This window comes from Chroicocephalus ridibundus, chromosome 13 (genome assembly GCF_963924245.1).
Source record: "Chroicocephalus ridibundus chromosome 13, bChrRid1.1, whole genome shotgun sequence".
Lineage (NCBI taxonomy): Eukaryota > Metazoa > Chordata > Aves > Charadriiformes > Laridae > Chroicocephalus > Chroicocephalus ridibundus.
The window spans coordinates 1,326,959-1,344,839 of record NC_086296.1 but is presented as its reverse complement, the minus strand read 5'-3'; the positions used below and the strand labels follow the sequence as shown (position 1 = coordinate 1,344,839).

At 45.3% G+C, this 17,881-nt stretch overlaps 2 protein-coding genes across 16 annotated transcripts in view; one reads left to right on the top strand and one right to left on the bottom strand.

Annotated features, from left to right (window-relative positions):
- Nucleotides 1-12,407, top strand: part of ARVCF (ARVCF delta catenin family member) — a 273,582-nt gene extending 261,175 nt beyond the window's left edge. For 9 of the 10 annotated variants that reach the window (XM_063350849.1, XM_063350852.1, XM_063350850.1 and 6 more), the window contains 3 exons: nt 2,040-2,131; nt 4,207-4,320; nt 5,711-12,407. In XM_063350849.1, the coding sequence (XP_063206919.1) occupies nt 2,040-2,131; nt 4,207-4,308 (194 nt within the window). In that variant the 3' untranslated portion in view covers nt 4,309-4,320; nt 5,711-12,407. The remainder of the gene's footprint in view (nt 1-2,039; nt 2,132-4,206; nt 4,321-5,710) is intronic. The other variant, XM_063350847.1, reaches the window with a different exon arrangement.
- A 126-nt stretch (nt 12,408-12,533) lies between these two features.
- The window catches only part of COMT (catechol-O-methyltransferase), a 29,449-nt gene continuing 24,101 nt past the window's right edge, over nt 12,534-17,881 (bottom strand). For all 6 annotated transcript variants that reach the window (XM_063350858.1, XM_063350860.1, XM_063350861.1 and 3 more), the window contains exon 5: nt 12,534-16,131. In XM_063350858.1, the coding sequence (XP_063206928.1) occupies nt 15,952-16,131 (180 nt within the window). In that variant the 3' untranslated portion in view covers nt 12,534-15,951. The remainder of the gene's footprint in view (nt 16,132-17,881) is intronic.

Here is a 17,881-nt window from a genome sequence, read left to right as displayed (position 1 = left end):
CCGCGGCGGCTGACAGCGTGAGTTGCAAAATGCGTTGGAACCTAGATATGAAGAATGAAGTTCTTGACCGTCCTTTGTTGTTAGATTACTGCCACTGTGCAAAAGCTGGGTCCTCCTGTTGCTGCTGTCCTGGCTAAGCATGCTTTTTTATTGTTATTTTTCACTAGTATTAAAGACCTGTTGTGCTTTTAATCTTTTGTGATGACAGTCCTTACTTCTGACCTTGCTCCCTGGGAAGTCTCACAGCTGCCATACTTCACTTAGCTGTTGCTTTCTGGGGGTAGGTTAAAGGTTTCCCTTGTACCTTGGCAATTCATTTAAAAAATATTTGTGGATCACCCGGGATGATGGCCCTACAAAAATGCAAAGTGATCCGTTACACCATTGTGAGTGCAATTAATACTAGTTTGTAAAAAGCTACTGCTCAGTTGTTTTGAGTGATTTTTTTTTTTTGGAGAGTCAGCGTGTTTCCATCATTTAAAGACATATCTACGTGAACTATTTACTCCTAAATAAATGATGAATCTTTATATTAGGGTATGACTTAGTAGCAGTATTCATGCCTGTCATTTGAAAGAGAATTATTGGTCACGCGTTCCTGCCCAGGCGCTGGCTGCGTAGCTGGGTGCAGCTGGGAGGCTTTAGGTTTTTCCCTTTGTTTGAAAGGAATAGCCAAGAATGTTAGGCATCTTCATTGTCAACAAGTCATTGTAAGTAAAGCTCTGCGTAGCAGTTGTTTTCATGCTTTGAGATCTGTGTACCGCATGTATAACTCCAGAATTCTTCAGTTAGTTTTGGGCAGCGTGGGTACATAATCTGCCACTACCCGTGATGTCATAAATACACGCCACTCCAGCGGCTGGGTGCCGGTCTGTGTGCGCTTTGAGCCATGAGGTGCCCACGGCAGCCCTTCCCCGGGCAGCCTGGCTGTGGGCAGCATCTGCGTCGCTCAGGGCTCCGCTCCGCGGCTGCGCCGGGTGCCAGTCGCTCCACCCGCGTCGGGTGGGCAGACAGTGCCCCTTCCTGCCATGGGAGGGAACCCCACAAAAAACATGACTTATTTATATTAATGACCTGTTGCAGGCGAGTAATAAACCGAGAAGAGTATTTTGGTAGTTTATTTAAAACCTTTTTGTGGTATTCTAAGAACCCGGTTTGTCAGGACATGAAAACATTAATGATTCCTCAGTTACATAGGGGAAAACAAAAGCCTACGGGGAGCTATAAATTTGAGTGTCATTTCCTCCAGATCACAGTGCTGTCAGAGCAGAGCAGGAGAGGATCTATTTGTCACTGCTGATGAGGGAAATTTGGTGCATCAGGAAAATAAATTGAGATTTGCATTGGCTGACAATGATTCAAAGCAAAGGTTCTGAAATAATTAGAGCCATTTCTTTATAAAACCCTCTCACACTTTTCTTCCTGGCGTTCATTACGCTCTCGTATTGTTTCTTAGTTGTCGGGAGAAAAAACACCGAGAGGTGCTGCTTCCTGACGGCAGGCAGCCCGAGACAGCAGGGTTTGCATCAAGATCTCGTCAACCCGCCAGGCCCTTTTTCTCAGTGCTCTGAAAGGGACTCTTCCAAATTAGCCATGTCCCGCTAGTCGTCAGGCTGAGGAAGAGTGGGAACATGCTGCAGAGCATTCAGAGAACGAACACGGCCAATTAATCCGGCTGCTAAGTGAGGAGCACGGGCTTTGGGCTGAGTTTGGAGCTCATTAGCCACAGGGCGCGAGATGACAACTTGCTGCTTTCCTTGGGCACGCTGAAAACTGCAGCAGGCTGGGAGGCAAACAGTGCCGCTCGCTAATGAGTGCCAGCAGCAGGCAGGGACAGAAAAAGAGGGCTTTTCTGTTTTGTTTTAAGCTGGTAAAAATGAAAATTCAGAGCTGGGGCACGTGTGAAGAGCAGGCTGCCAGCGTCTTTGGGTTGTGATGGTTTATTTTATTTTCCTGTTTCTTTGCTGAAGAATTCTGCTAGCAGCAGCTCGGGGTCTGCTCTTATTTGTGCTTCTGACTGTGGTGTTATTTCTCCTCAGATGGGTACTCCACCATCGATCACCGGGACAAGGAGCGCAAGTACAAGACCAGTGATAACACAGGGGATGCCTCGGAGAAAGAACCTTTAAAAGTGAGCTTCCCCTTACTGCTGAACGCTCGTTAGTGCCGTTAAAAGAAAGGAAGCCTGGTGTCCTCAGCAAGAAATAGAGGGCAGTTACTCACCAGAGGGCTGTAAAGGGCTGGTGTGGTTTGTTTGGTTTTTTTAATTTTAGATAAAGGCACCAGACTTAGCGCTTGGCTAACTAGAAATAAAAACAAAGCGCTGCTTTCCGGTGCAGGAGCAAATGCAGGCGATCACTGTATTCTTGTAAATAGATGAGGTTGTAAAAATAGAAAGCGTTTGTTCTGTCGCCCTCGTCCAGGCAGCGTTCCCTGGCCCTGGTGTGTGTGTGCTCGGGCTTTGTTCCGAGGGCAGTCACCCAGACCCACGCTGCTCTGTTGCCTTCCGCAGGGGAAGCCGGTGGGAGCTCCTGTGTCTGTGCCGCAGCGGGAGCAGCATTCGCTCCCCAGCGCTCACTCCCCAGCGCTCACTCCCCAGCGCTCATCCACGGGCCTGGCGGTGGGCGTGGGCCACGGAGATGGAGAGAGACCCGCACGTAGTTATGTGCGTGCCTTCTGAAAACAAATTTAGACAACTTTAGAATTAAAAAAAAAAAAAAAAAAAAAAAAAAAAAAAAAAACCAAAAATGCAACTTCACAAAGCTTTCTGTATCGTGAGTTGTGTGCATATGTGGCTTTGTAGGCTGTGTGCAATTTCTGTTGCATCGCTACGCCTTTTCAGCAGACCTTTTTAGAAGTTGCGTAATGCTGTGGCCGTCAGTTCTCTCTGGCCTCAAAACAAGCTTGTGTTTTCCCTGGGGGAAGTAATTTCGAGGAGGAAGAGGAGGGTTGAATGAAACAAGTCAGTGGTAGGAAACACTATTGTTAGTCTGCAGAAAGCTGTCCTTAATGACCTGCAGCACACTGTTGATAATATCAGAAAATCCAGGTAATTCATGTCTAGTGGAAACAATTAAACTTCGGTCAACTGAAAGGGAAACCCACGATTATTGAACAAGGGAAAGAATAATGTGATTTGGAGAAAAACATTTCCATAGATGATGAACTAGGAAGGTGTCCTGCTGCACCATCTGCCTGTGTTAACTCACTGGTCGCGCGTTCCCTGCTGCGTCCTGCCTGTCCGCGAGGTCGTAGCCCGGAGAATGGCCTCGGTCCAGCTGGACAGTTTTTAAGCACGGATCACTCCTCAGTGTGCCGGTTCTGGGTCTGGCTGCACCCTGCTGGAGACTGCCCGGTTGGACTTTTTGGGAGATGTTGTTGTGCTCCTTCATTTGTTTTTGGAACTGATGAAACTGAGCCGATGACTCAAGTTGGACAGTGTGCGCCGCTGCTCCGGTGCGGCAAGAGATGGCTCTGCTTGAACCAGGGTCAACGAAATAAACCTCCCAGTTCCCTCATCTCGGTTCTAATGTGTTTTTCAGTGGGAATGGATGCACTAAGTGACATGAGAATGTTGATCAATAGGAGCTTGACAGAAAATGTCTTTCTAAGGGAAATAGGCTAAGGCAGGAAAATTAACAAGTACTTGTTATTTTTGCCACTCAAAATTCATTAAAGTGGTCTGCACATCCCTCAAAATCACATCAAGCAGTGTCTGTATGTCTGAAGTGAAACACAACCCAGAGTTCAGTGAGTAGCTGCTCTGCTCTCATGAGAAAAAGAGAAGCAGCGTTTCACCTCGCCAGTGCCTGTCCCGTGGTCTGTGCTGCCTCTCGGCCTTACGGACGGGGTGACCTGAGCTCAGCCCGTCGTCGCCCTCGGAGCCTGCGCTGCCGTGCCCTGCCTTGGGCAGAGCTCCTCTGCCCGTGCTGCGGAACAGAACCACGTCTGTGGGGGCCTCTGCCTCGTGAAGGGCGCGACGGCCGGGGCTCTGGGGCTCCGGAGGGCAGAGCAGTGAATAATGGTGGCAGGGAAGTGTTGCGGATTTGGGTGCTGCAGGTGCTCTTGTCAGTATTGTGCCTTTGCTGATCTTGTTTCTTTCTCTACCACTAATTTTCCCTTGTGCTCCTTTAAGCTGACTTGTTTGGTGGTTTTGTTTGATTAATCCGCTCTGTTTTGCCTTTAACTCCTCACCCTGTGCTGCAGAATGACACAAATAGGAAAAACATTAACAGGAGTAACAGGGCTTCGGTGAATCTGGTGGATGCCCGTGACATTAAACCCCAGCCTGTTGACTCTTGGGTCTAATTTGCATGCATGGTAGGTCCTTTTAATGGTAATTGGTGCTAGTGATTAACTTGTCTCGTGCATGATCTGTATCGCTGTGGAACCTCTTCAAGGCTAACTGCTAACTGGGTCCTTTCAGGCAAATGAAAATGCATTTGAAAAAAAAGTGGTGTTTGTATTATTCAGTGTATCTTTAATGAAATGTAATCAAACACCACTGTTTGATTAAAAAATAACCTGTCAAATAACCAGACAGAAAATTAATATTGTGAGTGATGGGTTGTCAGCTGCAATGTGAAAGATTTCTGCTGTTAGGCCATGGGAATGAATTTGAAGAGTATGTTCCTGCTTCCAAACATTTTTTTTTTCCCCTCTTTGCTCATTATAAGGATTAGCCTGAGACTTAAGGAAAAGCATATCCTTGACTATTTACGGGTGTCCCCTGAGGTTCCCAGGAATTAGGCAGCCCTGCCCATCTGCAGGAAAGCTGCTGGCTGGACGCGAGTTGCTTTGCCCGGCAAGATGATCTTGGTTACACAATAAACGTTGACCCACAACTCCCACATCTCGATTCCTTTTTGTTTTTTTTTCCTGTCACTAAAGAAAGGCGCCTTTTTGTCGCTTTCTAGTTCTCTGCCTTCGCCACGTGCCAAGTTCCTCAGTAATGTCACTGGCCTTTCTTTGCTCCTGCCACTGCCAATGTGTCTCCTGCTGTCTTGGTAGACGGCCTGTGCTCCCGTGGGACGCTGCCGTGGGAACAGCAGGTTTTGTGCCGCTGGCTGTGACTGAAGGAAAATCTTCGTGACTGTTGTGAAGGCACTGGGCAACTTTCCCGTCAGAGTGGACAATAGGCCTTTAAGGCCCAAATTCCAAAACATCATTCGCTCCCATAATTCCACATGGAAAACGCTCACATTAGTGGGAGAGAAAACTCCTGTATGTTACTGGGTGGGGGTGGGTGATTATTTTTTTTCCCCCCTCCTCCTTCATTTAAGAGTCTAGGATAACAGCTAAGTGCGTACAGATTGTTTCTGTCCCTGGATGGAAGCCGCTGCCCGGAGCAGCCGTGGCAGGGCCGGTGCCCGTACGGAGCAGCCCCATCTCCCTTGGCTTCCCGCCAGGGGCCAGCACCGCGCGGTCCCAGCCCAAGGCCGGGATAAATGGATGTGTGGTGCCCGTATGCTTCACTCCTGCACTCTTCCTCTGGGCAGTGAGGGCTCACAGGTGGGGTGCAGGCTTTGAAAAACGCAGTCTGTGCCCGATTTCTCCCAGGCATGCCCGATTTCTCCCAGGCATGCCCTTCCGGCAGCCCATCTCTTGGGGATAGGTTGGCGAGTCCAGTCACTGTCCTGCCACTGGGTGACGGAGATCACCGAGGTCGTGTTACCTGCTGGTATTAATCAGTTTTGACTTTATTTTGCAGGGCTAGAGTCCAACCACATTTTTTTTAATTGAGGGGGAGAAACAAACATTGAATCGACACAGAGGATCTCATCAGTCACCACTGCCATTCGGATTCGGAGGGCGCTGCATCACTGACCAGGCTGCAGATTCCCGGAGGCTGTGGGGAGACACCACCACCGACTGCCGTTGCCCGCCCGGAGCACCATGCCTTACAGCCGACACTTTGCTTCGTAACCCAGTTACATCCCGCAGAAACAGCCCCCACCTCCCCCTCCCTCCTACTCCTGCAAGAAGGAAGCCAGCGAGCACGGAGAGGACCCACGCTTCCAGCTGCTGGCTGCGTTCTTGGGTGACTCTTAGGTGTGGATGGTGCCAGGTCTGAGAAGCGAAGGTGGTGTGGCCGCAAAGGCGACAGCTTCACAAGGGAAAGAGAAACTGCCGAGTATTTGAAGTAATATCGTAGGTGTAGCCGTGAAGATAATAGCACTTTTCTGGTTTGGGGCTCATTGTTTGGGGTTTTTTTTTGTTTGTTTGTTTTGTTTTGGGGGATTTCTTTTGAACTGTGAATCTAACATTTTTTAAAGGCTTTTTGAAACACGTTTAGGTTTTCTTTATTATTTCCACAGAAAGTGCAGGAATGTTGAGTGGGTTTATTGGATTTTGATGAAGGGAGAAAATGCAGAACAAAAACTATTAAACGCTGGTCAAATGAACTGGAGAGTGGGTGACGATTGATGCAAGCTGTATAATCTGCTTTTAGAGCGAGCTATATCAATCACAGTGCTATATTATCATTATAATCTGGTGTACGATACTTCTGCCTTTTGAATTCTGTAATGGCTCTGTTTTTATTTCCACATACTGAAAAGCAGTTGACTGAAGGTTTCAGTGTCCCTGGCTCAGAAATCTATGCTGAGAAATGGAGTTGGCTGGCTCTTCATTTTCTTGTTCTCAGAGATTGCAATAAGGAGCTTTTACATTTTAGATGCACCAGTGTCGCATTGGTGATGATTAACAATTTTGTTTGCCATAGCTGTTAACACATTGGAAGAAAATAGGAGCTTTTTCGTAGGATGTCTTATTTTAAACACGCTATAAATTTTAGGTGGGTCTGTCACTTATATTTCATGGTAAATTTACCACTGCTGGATCCATGTTTGCTTTGGGCTATAGATCCTGATGAAAAATGCCACAAAGGGAACTGGTTTGGCATTTTCTAAATCATCATCATGATTTCTGCGTTCCTTTGGTTTTGTTTTGAGATTACATATTTCGTTTGGTGTGAAGATCTCCCACGTGCATCGGTTCTCCTCTAAGATGCCAAGGCCTGCTTTGTGTAAGGGGGAATTTTTACCTCACGAGAACGTGCTCTGCGTGTACGGTGTCCGGTAACGCCGGGCACAGAATGGCTTCAGATCACTGACTTTCTCCAGGCATTGGTGACACGAGGGCAGCAGATGAGAACAGGAAGCAAATGTCTCACTAGTAGCATCAGAGGACTTTTGCTGATTTTATTTGATTGCCACATGTAGTTTTAAACAAGCTCCTAAAAACGGTGTGACTGGAAAGCACATTTTTGAAGCTAGCAGACATCATTTGCGGTTTTCAGTGCCTGCCGTTTCCTTTGTAATTAAAAAGGAGAAATATCAACAACCTCACCTCCCCCAAAATATTACTGTAATAGTAAACATCTACAATTTTTGTAAAAAAAATTTAAAAACTTTAAAAAAAAAAGCAAGTACCAAGAGCTTTGTATCTTCTTGAGTATATTGAAAATTTGACATGAATACATATATATAAATAAATAAAAAAATCTATATATCTATATATATATATTGTTGTGCAGAGGATAGGTTAACAAAACCATGTAAAGTAGTTTGCAGGAGAGGGAAGCATTTGTTGATTCAGGGAAAAAGACTGATGCCAGAAGCTGTCAGTGATTTGGATGATCCATGTGCTCCTTCGCACCCTCCCGTTCTGACCCTCATCTTCCACGAACGCTGCAGCGGTCGCTTCTGCATCCCGGGGAAGGTGAAGTTGCTTGGAGCAAACTAAGATAGCAAAGATTTGTGGGTTACGCCTGCGTGAGAGTCCTGTTGGGCCAAAGATGCTCAGCGGATCAAGGGAAGCAAAGCGATAGATCTGTGATTCTCTGCATTTGTGTCGGGGCGGTGTCTCTGTGTGTGGACATAAAGTGTGGCGATGAAACCAGATCCATAGTCTGACTGTATATTCTATCAATGGTGCTCTTTTCATACTTGTTCTGCCAATACGCGGAGACCCTTTTAACCAAGCTACACAGAAGAGTTTTATATCACTTTTGGTTATGTACTTGGTGTATTCTTTTTGTATATGAAAGGATTTTTTTAAAAACGTTCAGTAATTAGCAATGGAACCTGCTTTGTAGCTGATTAGAACAGTGTAAGAGAAGGGCCGTGCTGTCAGTCTGTCCCTGATCTACTTCAAACCACATATTTACCAAAGGAGTCTGAGCAAAAGTTCACTTAAAATAAAGACCTGACTGTTGAAAGGAGTCTCTGCTAAGACTTTGTGATTTAGTTACTGTACAGGTATCTCAAAGCCAGTAAGAGGTTAACAGAGAAAACTGCAGGAAGGGGGAAGTGAAGTGAGTAGGGGCCAATTATGTCCATGACCTGCTGTCCCAGGCACCCGGTGGCTCCCCGTGGGGCACCACAGGGACACTCGAAACCTGGGCTGGAATCGGCTTTGGCCTCTGTCATTAGTGGGCTGGCAACACTGAGGAGTGTTTGAGGAGCAAATACAGACTCTGTCCCACTTTCCCCCAAAAGTCCGTTTTGTATTTACGCTGCATCCTGTGATAAGGGGCCTCCCGGGCAGGTTGGATGCGTTGGCTGCCCAGGGCCGGTGTAGAAAACTCTTCTTTGTTTTCCTGGGGGTAAGTGTTTGTGGCAGCCAGCGTAGGTGTGAGCTGACAACATGGTTTATTGCTAAAGACAAGCAAAAGGTGGTATATCAAGAAGTCAAATACCAAGTCCATGTGCCAAGACTTCCCCTGGGAATCGCACGTCTTACCCCGGCCCTTCCCATGCCTTACAGTAACGAGGAATTCCCGAGTATGTAGCAATAACCCATCATTTACATTACTGTGGCTTTTTCTTCTCACCAAACGGTTGTTTGGATGCTGAGGAAGGAAAATGGATTGGAGGTGATTTGCATGTGAGACTATTGCCTTGTAGTATCAGCCCACCAGCTGAAGTCCAAAGCAAGATACTTGGAACCAGGTCTGGTGATTTAGTGTCCTTTTACCTGTGGCCACGAGCGCGCTGGTGGGATGTGTGCCCACGCCTGCCCTTACCTCGCCCCTCGTTGGCGCAAGCGTGACCGGCTGCTCGAGCTCTTCTGGGATGTGTGGGTGGATGAACCTGTAATTGTTGTATTTTGGCAGCAGGGACTGTATGTAAGGAAGGGAAAGCGGCAGTGTGTGTGACTAAAGCTGCAGTAGGTCTGGAGTCTCCTGCTCAAAGGCAGGCAGCGTTTTTTGGGGCTCAGGTATGTGACCTCCTCTTTTTCCGTTGGCTCTGCTGTGAGAACTGGAGGGAGTCTGCCTGCAAAGGGCTGGGGTAGAAGAGATTTCTACCTGCCAAAGTTCTAATGGGAAGGATGGCTGTGGAAGGAAGCGATGGTGTTGCAAGGCTCCTGCTAAAGAGGAGGAAGTTTGATGGCCCAGTGAGGGCTGAGATAACACAGGGGAGAGGGAGACTTCTGACGGCAAGCAGTTACTGCAGAACTTCATTCCCAGGGAGGTGGCTTGCACGTCTCCTGAGCATCTTCACTAAGCTGTGGAGGCGTAAAAAAACTTCTGTGTGTCAAAACTCCCCTGGAGAAACATCAAGTTTGCCTCTTGAGTGTGTGAGCAATTGTTCTTGTGCTTACAGCTCCCCAGGTTGGTCTGTCTGTCTGCAGAATCCGAGGAGGAGAGTGGAAGGGCAAGGCTTTTGGTTTCTGTCTTAGAATTAAGTAGCAGTTTAGCCACAAGTCTGACTTGACAACTCAAGGTGTGTCGCCAGCTTGAAATGCTCCCCAGTGAACAGCTTGGGCAGCCGTAGCTCCTGGTCTTCAGTGTCTTCTGGGCAGAACAACTGCCAGTGTTCACTGCAAACCTTGTCTCTGTTGCCAAGTCATCACAAAGGGACTGAGTTGGGGGCTAGGAACTGGCTTGCCGAAATGACATGTGGTGGTACGTTTGTTACAGCAGATGAGCAAGTTCTCAAGTTCTTGCCAGTTCTGAGGAGGAGTTTTCAGTGACGCTTTCTAGCGTGCGAGGCTTATCCTGGGCAAAGCAGTTTTCACTCCTAGAGCAGTTCCATGAGCTCAAAGGTGGTGAGTTACCTTCTGTTACTTGCCTTAACGTTGAGCACGTGGGCTCAGCTGCCCGTGAGAGGCACATCTTCAACCCTTGGGGGAAGCAAAGCTTCAGAAGCCAAATGGGCACATTTGAGTGGTTATCGCCTCTTCTGCGGCCCGCCCACCCGCTCATGGAAACCGTAGTGTGCCAATAGCTTCAGCCAGCGGTTCCAGGCTGCTGGGGCGGAGTCGTGCTCTCACAGTTCTTGAAGGTGTTTATATAGGCATAGTTTCTTGCAAAATTTCTTTGTTTTGATGTCCCTAAAATCTGGTGTTTCCTTATCTGCGACAGATAAATTCTCTGATTTATTGGTACAAAAACTAATCTAGTGCATTTAAGGGGGAAGGTATTGTGAACGCTTTTTTTTTTCCTGTCTTAAGTTTTACATTAGGGTAGGATGTTCTGAAGTCCAAGGTGAGGAGGAAGATAGCGCAGATACTACAAGGCCTGCCAATCTGGCTCTTACTGTTCAGAGAAACAAAATAACTAGACTAAGAAGCTTACTGGTAATTAGTAGCTAATGTGTTTGTAACTATCATGTGCCTTAAAATTTTCATGGTAGGAGAATAAAAAAAAATCAACAATGTGTTTTCTGTAATACTGCTCAACATTCTCTCTGTAGTTTAGACTGGTGGGATTTTGCATTGTATTTACACTGTACTATAAACTGAAACACTTGGAATGGTTTGATTTTACAAGTATGGAGAGGAAAAAAAAAAAAAAAGGTGGATTATGCTTTTCATAGAACAAATGTTACCGTGACAGAATGTATTATTATTATAGGATCTTTCCATAATGCAGACAAGTAGAATGCTTGTTAGAAACCAGGTATGTAGGATAACAATTTGGTGTGTTTTCAATAAACCATGCCTGGAAAGAATACATGTGCCATTGGTTATCTTTTCGTTATGTCAGGTACCTCAAATATTCTTTGGCCTTGCAACAGCAGTTTTCTGTGGCCAGGGATTATTCAGCCCTAGCTTGGGTCAGGGCTCTGTGTGTTGGTAGAAGGTCGGTGGTAATAAGGGCAATTGGAATAGCCTTCAGACGAGTGTAGCTGAACGGTTCTGATTCCTCGCCGTATGCTGGAGTTGGAGCACAAAGTCCTGTGAGGACCCTGGACTGTAGATCATGTTTTTTTTTTCCCTTTTTAATATACAAGCCTATTTCTGTGGGACAGACATCTGCATCGCTGTTCAACGGCCTCCACGTTTGGAACCACAGGCTTAACTTGCAGATGGCTTTTCCATTTGGGAACTTATTGACCTTTCCCAATTTAGTCATAAGATCCATGTGACTTTACAAAGATTTCACGTTTCTGAAATGTGTGCAAGTATTCTCCTAAGTGTGTAAGAATAACAGAAAATCTTTCAGTTTATTGTAGCGACGTATGAGGCTTTGTTGACATGAGAAATTGTTATTTTGGGTATGCTCTAAATAATTTACATTTGTTGCTGTGTGGGGGAGAAAAATCCCGATACTGAAAAGTCACCTGTGTATTTCAAGCACCAGCCAGTTGCCGACAGATCTCAGTTCTCTTGCGGAGTGCCTCTCCCCGGCATGTTCATCTGGGTTGGTAAGATCAGTAGGGCGACCGATGCACCTAAACACATCACACTTACTGCCACCAGGCCTTCATGGAGCGTGACAAAACCCAGTCAGTCTTGGCACAAGTGTTCTGTGAGGCGTTGCAGATAGAGCGGAGGTCACGTTTTTTGAGTGAAAGGCTGATGAATCACTGCCAGTAACAGAGTTTGCCATATGTTAATGCCTGATCGTACCGCTCACAGCACTGTAAGGTTCCATTTACTCGCCAACGCTTGCAAACAGCACTTGGAAGGTCATCTTCAGCTTGCATTCCCTCCTTATTTCTGGTGTCCTGAATGCAGCCCCAGGAGTTTTGTAAAATTGTCTCCAGATTCTGTTCTGGCAGCTGGAGGATCTAGTTTCACAAGTGCTATGGTAAGACAGGGGCTCCTGGGCTTAGCATCTTGCTCCCAGGTATCATTGGTGTTCCACTGCAGTGGGGAATCTGATTTTTCCTTTGCGGATGCACTAATACGGCAAGGAATAGCAGATGCTGTAGGTAAGGTACTGAACTGAAACAAATATGTTGTTTCTACAGCTGACCTTTATAGCTGTCAAACTGATTTCATTTCCAGCTTATCACAGGTTGGGCAAATGGAAGCAGTGAGTCCTGCAGGTGAAAGGTTAACCTGGTAACAACGGGCCAGAAATATCGCAGCCCTCATCTCTTTCAGGTTTCAGCAGTGTCTCGGGGGAATGTTCTGTCCTCGTGGGTCTCTTCCCCGGTGTCTTGCTGTGAAGGTCTCTGCCACTGCAGCACGGCAATGGCAGAATCTCATTCTGATACAAGCTGACAGGGGATTTTTTACAATGGGAGCTTTTTTCATAATGGGACCATTAACTGAGCTGTAGAAACAGAGGCAAAGACTAAACTCTTTTACTATGTTTAATGTGCGTGCACAGCAAGTATAGGTAGTTATTATTCATAAGATAGCTCATAATTGATTCCTGATTGACCGCTCAACCCAGTAAGCACACATCACTGCCCTGGTGCTGTCGCCGTCGGTGGGAGGGTTGAGAGCTCAGCTGGGATCTCCTTTGTGCTCTTGTAGAGGTTTCTGCACGTTCTCTGTGCTGCACCTAACGCTTGACTGGGGAATCAAAATTCTTCAGTGGGGTGCTTTTCTCTTCCTCATACCAATGGGAGGAAGCAGTGGCTCCTGAACAAACGCAAGACTGCTGTTGGCTCTGATGAGTCATTTCTGCTGTAAGGATTGCTACATGGGTGCTGTTATGCTCAATTTGGTATTAAATTAGGAAGCAAAAGGGACTAGTGCTGGGTTTGACTTCCTCAAATCCTCCTCCTCTCTTGTACGCTGATTTAAAGGATCAGGTCAATATTTTGAAAGACAAACATCATGTCCCTTTGAGGTAACAGAGAGGCCCTGGCAGAAACCAGACCCCTCTTTGGCGTGTTGCTGAATCAAGAAGACAACCTAGAGAGTAGCTGTCATTTGGAGACTAGATCTCAGCAGGGCGGTACTTGGTGGGATCAACCATTTGTGACAGGAGTTGTGAGAACTGGCTGAAAGCTGCATGTCATTTCAGGGGAGCTCTTTCCATTGGGAGCTTTCTCTCAGGGGTACGAGCTTTACCGCTTTTAACAGGTGCTTCCAGATGCGCAGTTCCATAGCTGCCTCGGGCAAGAATAGGTTCTGTCTTCTAATTGGAATAGGCTGATGTTGCAGTAACACTTAGTAGGTTTTTAGACTATATTTGAATTAGAAGACCCATTGTCTACCTTTTGCTTCTCCCAGAATTCAAAGCATGACTTTATTTTGAAAAGTAAATCTTCTCCCTGGGAGATTTCACACTTCCGTGTCAGCGACTCCAGATTGCATTTGCTTAACTGACCAAAAGCCTTTTTTCTAATTGTCAGTCAGGCAAAGAGTCAGGCTTTTTCCTTTTCATCCCTTGCCACAGATAATTAAGAGCATTTCAGAAGTGCGGTCAGGTGGAAAAAATTTTCTTGTGTATGGAATTCTGTATTTATTTTTACAATTTGCTGTATGGGAGATTCTGTCTAATGAATTAAAATACCTTTTTTATACTAACAGGTGGCTGTTATATTTGCAGGTATATTACACATGCATTATTGACTAATGCATCTTCTGAAATATCCATGCTAACTCTACAGGTTCCTTCCTTCCCTAATTATCCTGACAGTCTCTCGAATGGTAATTTTGGCTGTTAACTAGCAGTAGGAATGTATTTTTCTGATCCTTTCTTGTAAAGTGCAGAAGAGTCTACCTGATTACTCTCACGCATCCTTCAGCATGTATCTGAGACTTTGGTCTGTTTATCAGGACGTGTTACGGGCCCTGCTATGGCAGGAGTGTCTGCTGAGGTGCAGAGGTGCTTAAAGCTGGAAACAAAAGAGGATTCTTTGGAGTCATGACTTTAGGTGTACAGAAAAAATTTCTGGTAAGCTGTATGTATCCAGATTTTCCAGTGTGCTCTAGAAACACACGTATGCCAGTAAATGGGTTTGAAGATTATTTTCTTTTGCAAATTTTGCAAAAATTGCTTGGAATCACCTGGAGGACTTTGTCCCAGTGACTTTGAGTTGAGCCTGAATACCAAGAGGACGTGCTGCTAAGCAAGCTTATGGAATAAATCATTGATTTACTCAGTGTGAGATGTGTTAGAACTCAGGGTCTGCCCCTACGCAAAACAGCATGACAGAGTCACAAGGGGCTGCTTCTGTGTAATCTGATCCAGTATAGTAATCTTTGGTCTTTCTCAATGTGACAGAGTTTAAATTGTTAAAGAAACTCTGACAATGTTGCCTTCTCCTATCCCTGTGACACCCGCGCATTACAAGCTGGCGGGGTCACCATGGTTCGCTTTCTCCATTTCTGAACTGACTGTCACCATCGCCTGCTCTAGTTTTCTTTTACGCCGTGGGGCAGTTCTCTGCTGCGCGCGTTACGGGTGTCCTGCAGGTGGATGTTCTGTAGCACACAGGCCAGGGTAGATACCACTGCAGTAGGGTGGGCTATAAAAGGAAGAAGCCGATAACAGGTCTGAAAGAATCCATAATGGAAAAGATGAGAATGGTTATCCCTGATTTTCACTCTTATTTTCAGATCTTTCTGTGGCTGTTCCAAGGCTGGAAATCCCAAGTGCAGAATTCATGGTAAACAAAGGAAGTCACATGCCTACTCTATTGTTTTTTAGTATTAACTTATAAATGTAGCCGTTGCCTCATTATATAATCACAGCAGGACATGCCAGGAAATGCTGGTGGATTTTTGCGTTGTTCAAGTGAGTTAGAGACATCAGATTTGGCTTTGTATCTTCTCAATGACAGCCCTCACAATTCACGTGGTGTTAACAGCACTGAGGTTAACCAGGGTCTGCAGGACCCACCTGGTAAATCCCATTCTCTCTGGTCTTTATTTTTATACAGCATCTTCAACATACACAGCACATATTAGAGTAAGCAGTTTGCCCTGCCCCTAAAAAGCACGTACTATGTATACACAACGTAATGAAGGGATAAGTAAATAAGAGGGGATAAACAGCATTTTCTCAAGGTCTCTGATATTATCTAGTTTTGGTGTTCTTTTGGAAAGATCTTGCTCCTTTTGTTATCTGTCTGTTACTGTGTTTGTTTTAATCTATTTACTACATCAGTTTTCCCTACCTCTGCGTGGGCAGATTATAATTTTATTTGTTTGTCTTCTGCAAAGTTCTGTTTTATTTTCTCGTCGTTGCATGGGTTGGTCTTCTTTCAGTGCATACCCTTTTCTCTAGCATAGAGATGATTAACTTTTGCAGTAACTGTGCAAAAATGTATCTGATATCACGATAGGAACCTTCACTGCACTAAGTGGCATGCTAGTAGTTTAGCAAAATCAGGGGTCCTGAAATGGTCTTTTCTTGCAGCATGCATGCTTTTTGCCACTCTTGATAACAATTAATCAGATTAGCTTGGGGACACAAATCTTCAGAAGTTACCTTCTCCGTCCGACCCTAAGCCCAAACTGTGTTTGTTTGAGTTTGGTCTCAAAATAACAGACTGTGTTGTTCGATGTTAAGGCAAGGCAACATGCATCACCTTGGGTTTGCCAAATTACGTGAAACAACGGAACAGACCTTTGAGCAGTTACCCTACTTGCTCCTGATCTTGCTTTCCACCCGGTCTAAAATGTTCTCCACTAGCACTTGCTGTAATTACAGGCTGCAAAATACAAAAACCCAAAATTTAAAGCATGGACAAGTTAACTTGTGCAGTTGCGTTTACATAATTTGAAACAAAGGTTGAGTATTAATGGCACTCTCTATCCCAAAAACACAGCCTTTTCCATAGCATCCTTCACTTTCATGTATTCCAGGTGAGATGGGTAGTTAGTGCACTGGAAACGGGGGTTCTTGCGGATATAGTTAAGGAATTCTGGAGCTCCTGGGACGATGATATTGTCAGCCAGAAGAACCGAGCCCTTCCTCAGCAAGTTGCATTCCTAGAAAGAAGAGAAATTGCTTCATGGTGGCTGTTAAGCAGACATTGGCTTGAATGTAATGTGCTTTCATGTTAACCGTGTACTCCAGTGCCTGCATCCAAAAGCCCATTGTACTATGGGTTTGGGGGAAAGAAAAGACATGGGAGAAGCTGAATAACTCTCCAGTCCTTTGTGGTCATGTTTAACATGCTGACTTTTTCTGTTAACACGTTGGGTCGTTCAGGTTCTGAAATAGCAAATCAAGCGCAGTGGAGGTGTGCAGTTTGCTGCTCAGATTATATCCAAGTCTACGTGGTTAGTAAGATGATTTTGTTTTGGCTCTCATGCCTAAAGTTTGAAAACCTTTTTAATATGGCATTAAAAAGTTGTAGTAGCTCTTAAGGTCACCTGAGAGACTGGCGTGTACCAGTCTGCTTTGGCCAGTCTCAGTCAAACTCCAAAACCACTAAATGAATTAAAGACATTTTCTGCACTTGTTTTCCTTTCATCTTGTACAACTTTCTGCCGCTTTGTTCAGGAGCTGGGCATGAAGCAGGGTTTGTGCACAATGGAGATCATTGACACATTTCCACAAGGCATAACTAAACTTGCAATATTCACTTCAAGTGCAATGTTTATCCTCAGCAAACCTAAAAACCTAATTTTTACTGGTATTTTTGTCTAGTAGAAGTTGCTTATCTGAATTTACCAGCTGTGTTAAAACAGAAAGTCTGCAGTTAATCAGGCTGGTTGTTATCCTGTGGTTACAGGCAGCAGCTGAAGCCAAAACATGGGGTGGGTTTTGTCGCGCACAGTCTATTAGAGAAGTCCTGTTGATGAGTGTGCTGCAGAGGCTGTTCAGCTTACTGGTTTTGCCCCTGGTGACTGAACCAGTCAGCGCAGTAGAAACAATTTTAGAGGCATGGCAAACATCCTCTGGTCTCTTGTGCAGCTTATAGAAGCCTACAAGTGACAACGTGGTATTTTCAACCAGTCATCAGGACTTCAGATGCTCTTTGTGTCAGGCTTTTCTGGAAGTGCACGAAAAGGAATGCTCTCTGGGCCACTTTCAAGATCTATTTCATCTGAGTATTTTATATTCATATTTCATATTCACTATTCATATTGCACTACATGCCAAAATTGCATGTTAGAAGGTTTGTAACATCTTAGAAAATGTAGGGATCTTTTCTTCATCTTTCTCCTCTTAATTTCATAAGTATGGGGGGGGGGGTTTAAAGCAAAGCAATTTTGTGTCACAGTTGCATCAGACTCACCCCTACAATGGGACTAAGCTACCTGTTTGTTTTGGCTGTGTTGGGGAGGTTAAGTTCTGATAAGGATGCGTTAGCTTTTCCCAGTGGAAAGAGCTCAGTCATCCTTACACAGCTCGTTCAAAAGAAAACATTCTCTGGGTACAAAATAACTGTAGGGAGGGAACATTTTCTTCAGCTACCGCTGTGTAAATTCAATGCTGGCTGTTCATAACCCCCCAAAAAGTTCCTTTTCAAACAGCATCTGGAGGGCAGCTCTGGAATTAAAAAACTGAGGAGCCCGGATAAGAGTACAATGCAGTCCTCAAGCAGGGGTCAGGAACTAGTTGACAGGTTCTGAATGTAAGGGGCAGCCTCAAAAAAAGTGGATTCATTTGTGAAGAAAATAATTGAAAAATGACACTTCCACACAAATAGTTAGGCAGTTGTAGAAAATGTTATCAGTCTGCAGCTCCAAAGCTAGGAGAGTATCTGTATGTATTGCATTGATAGATACA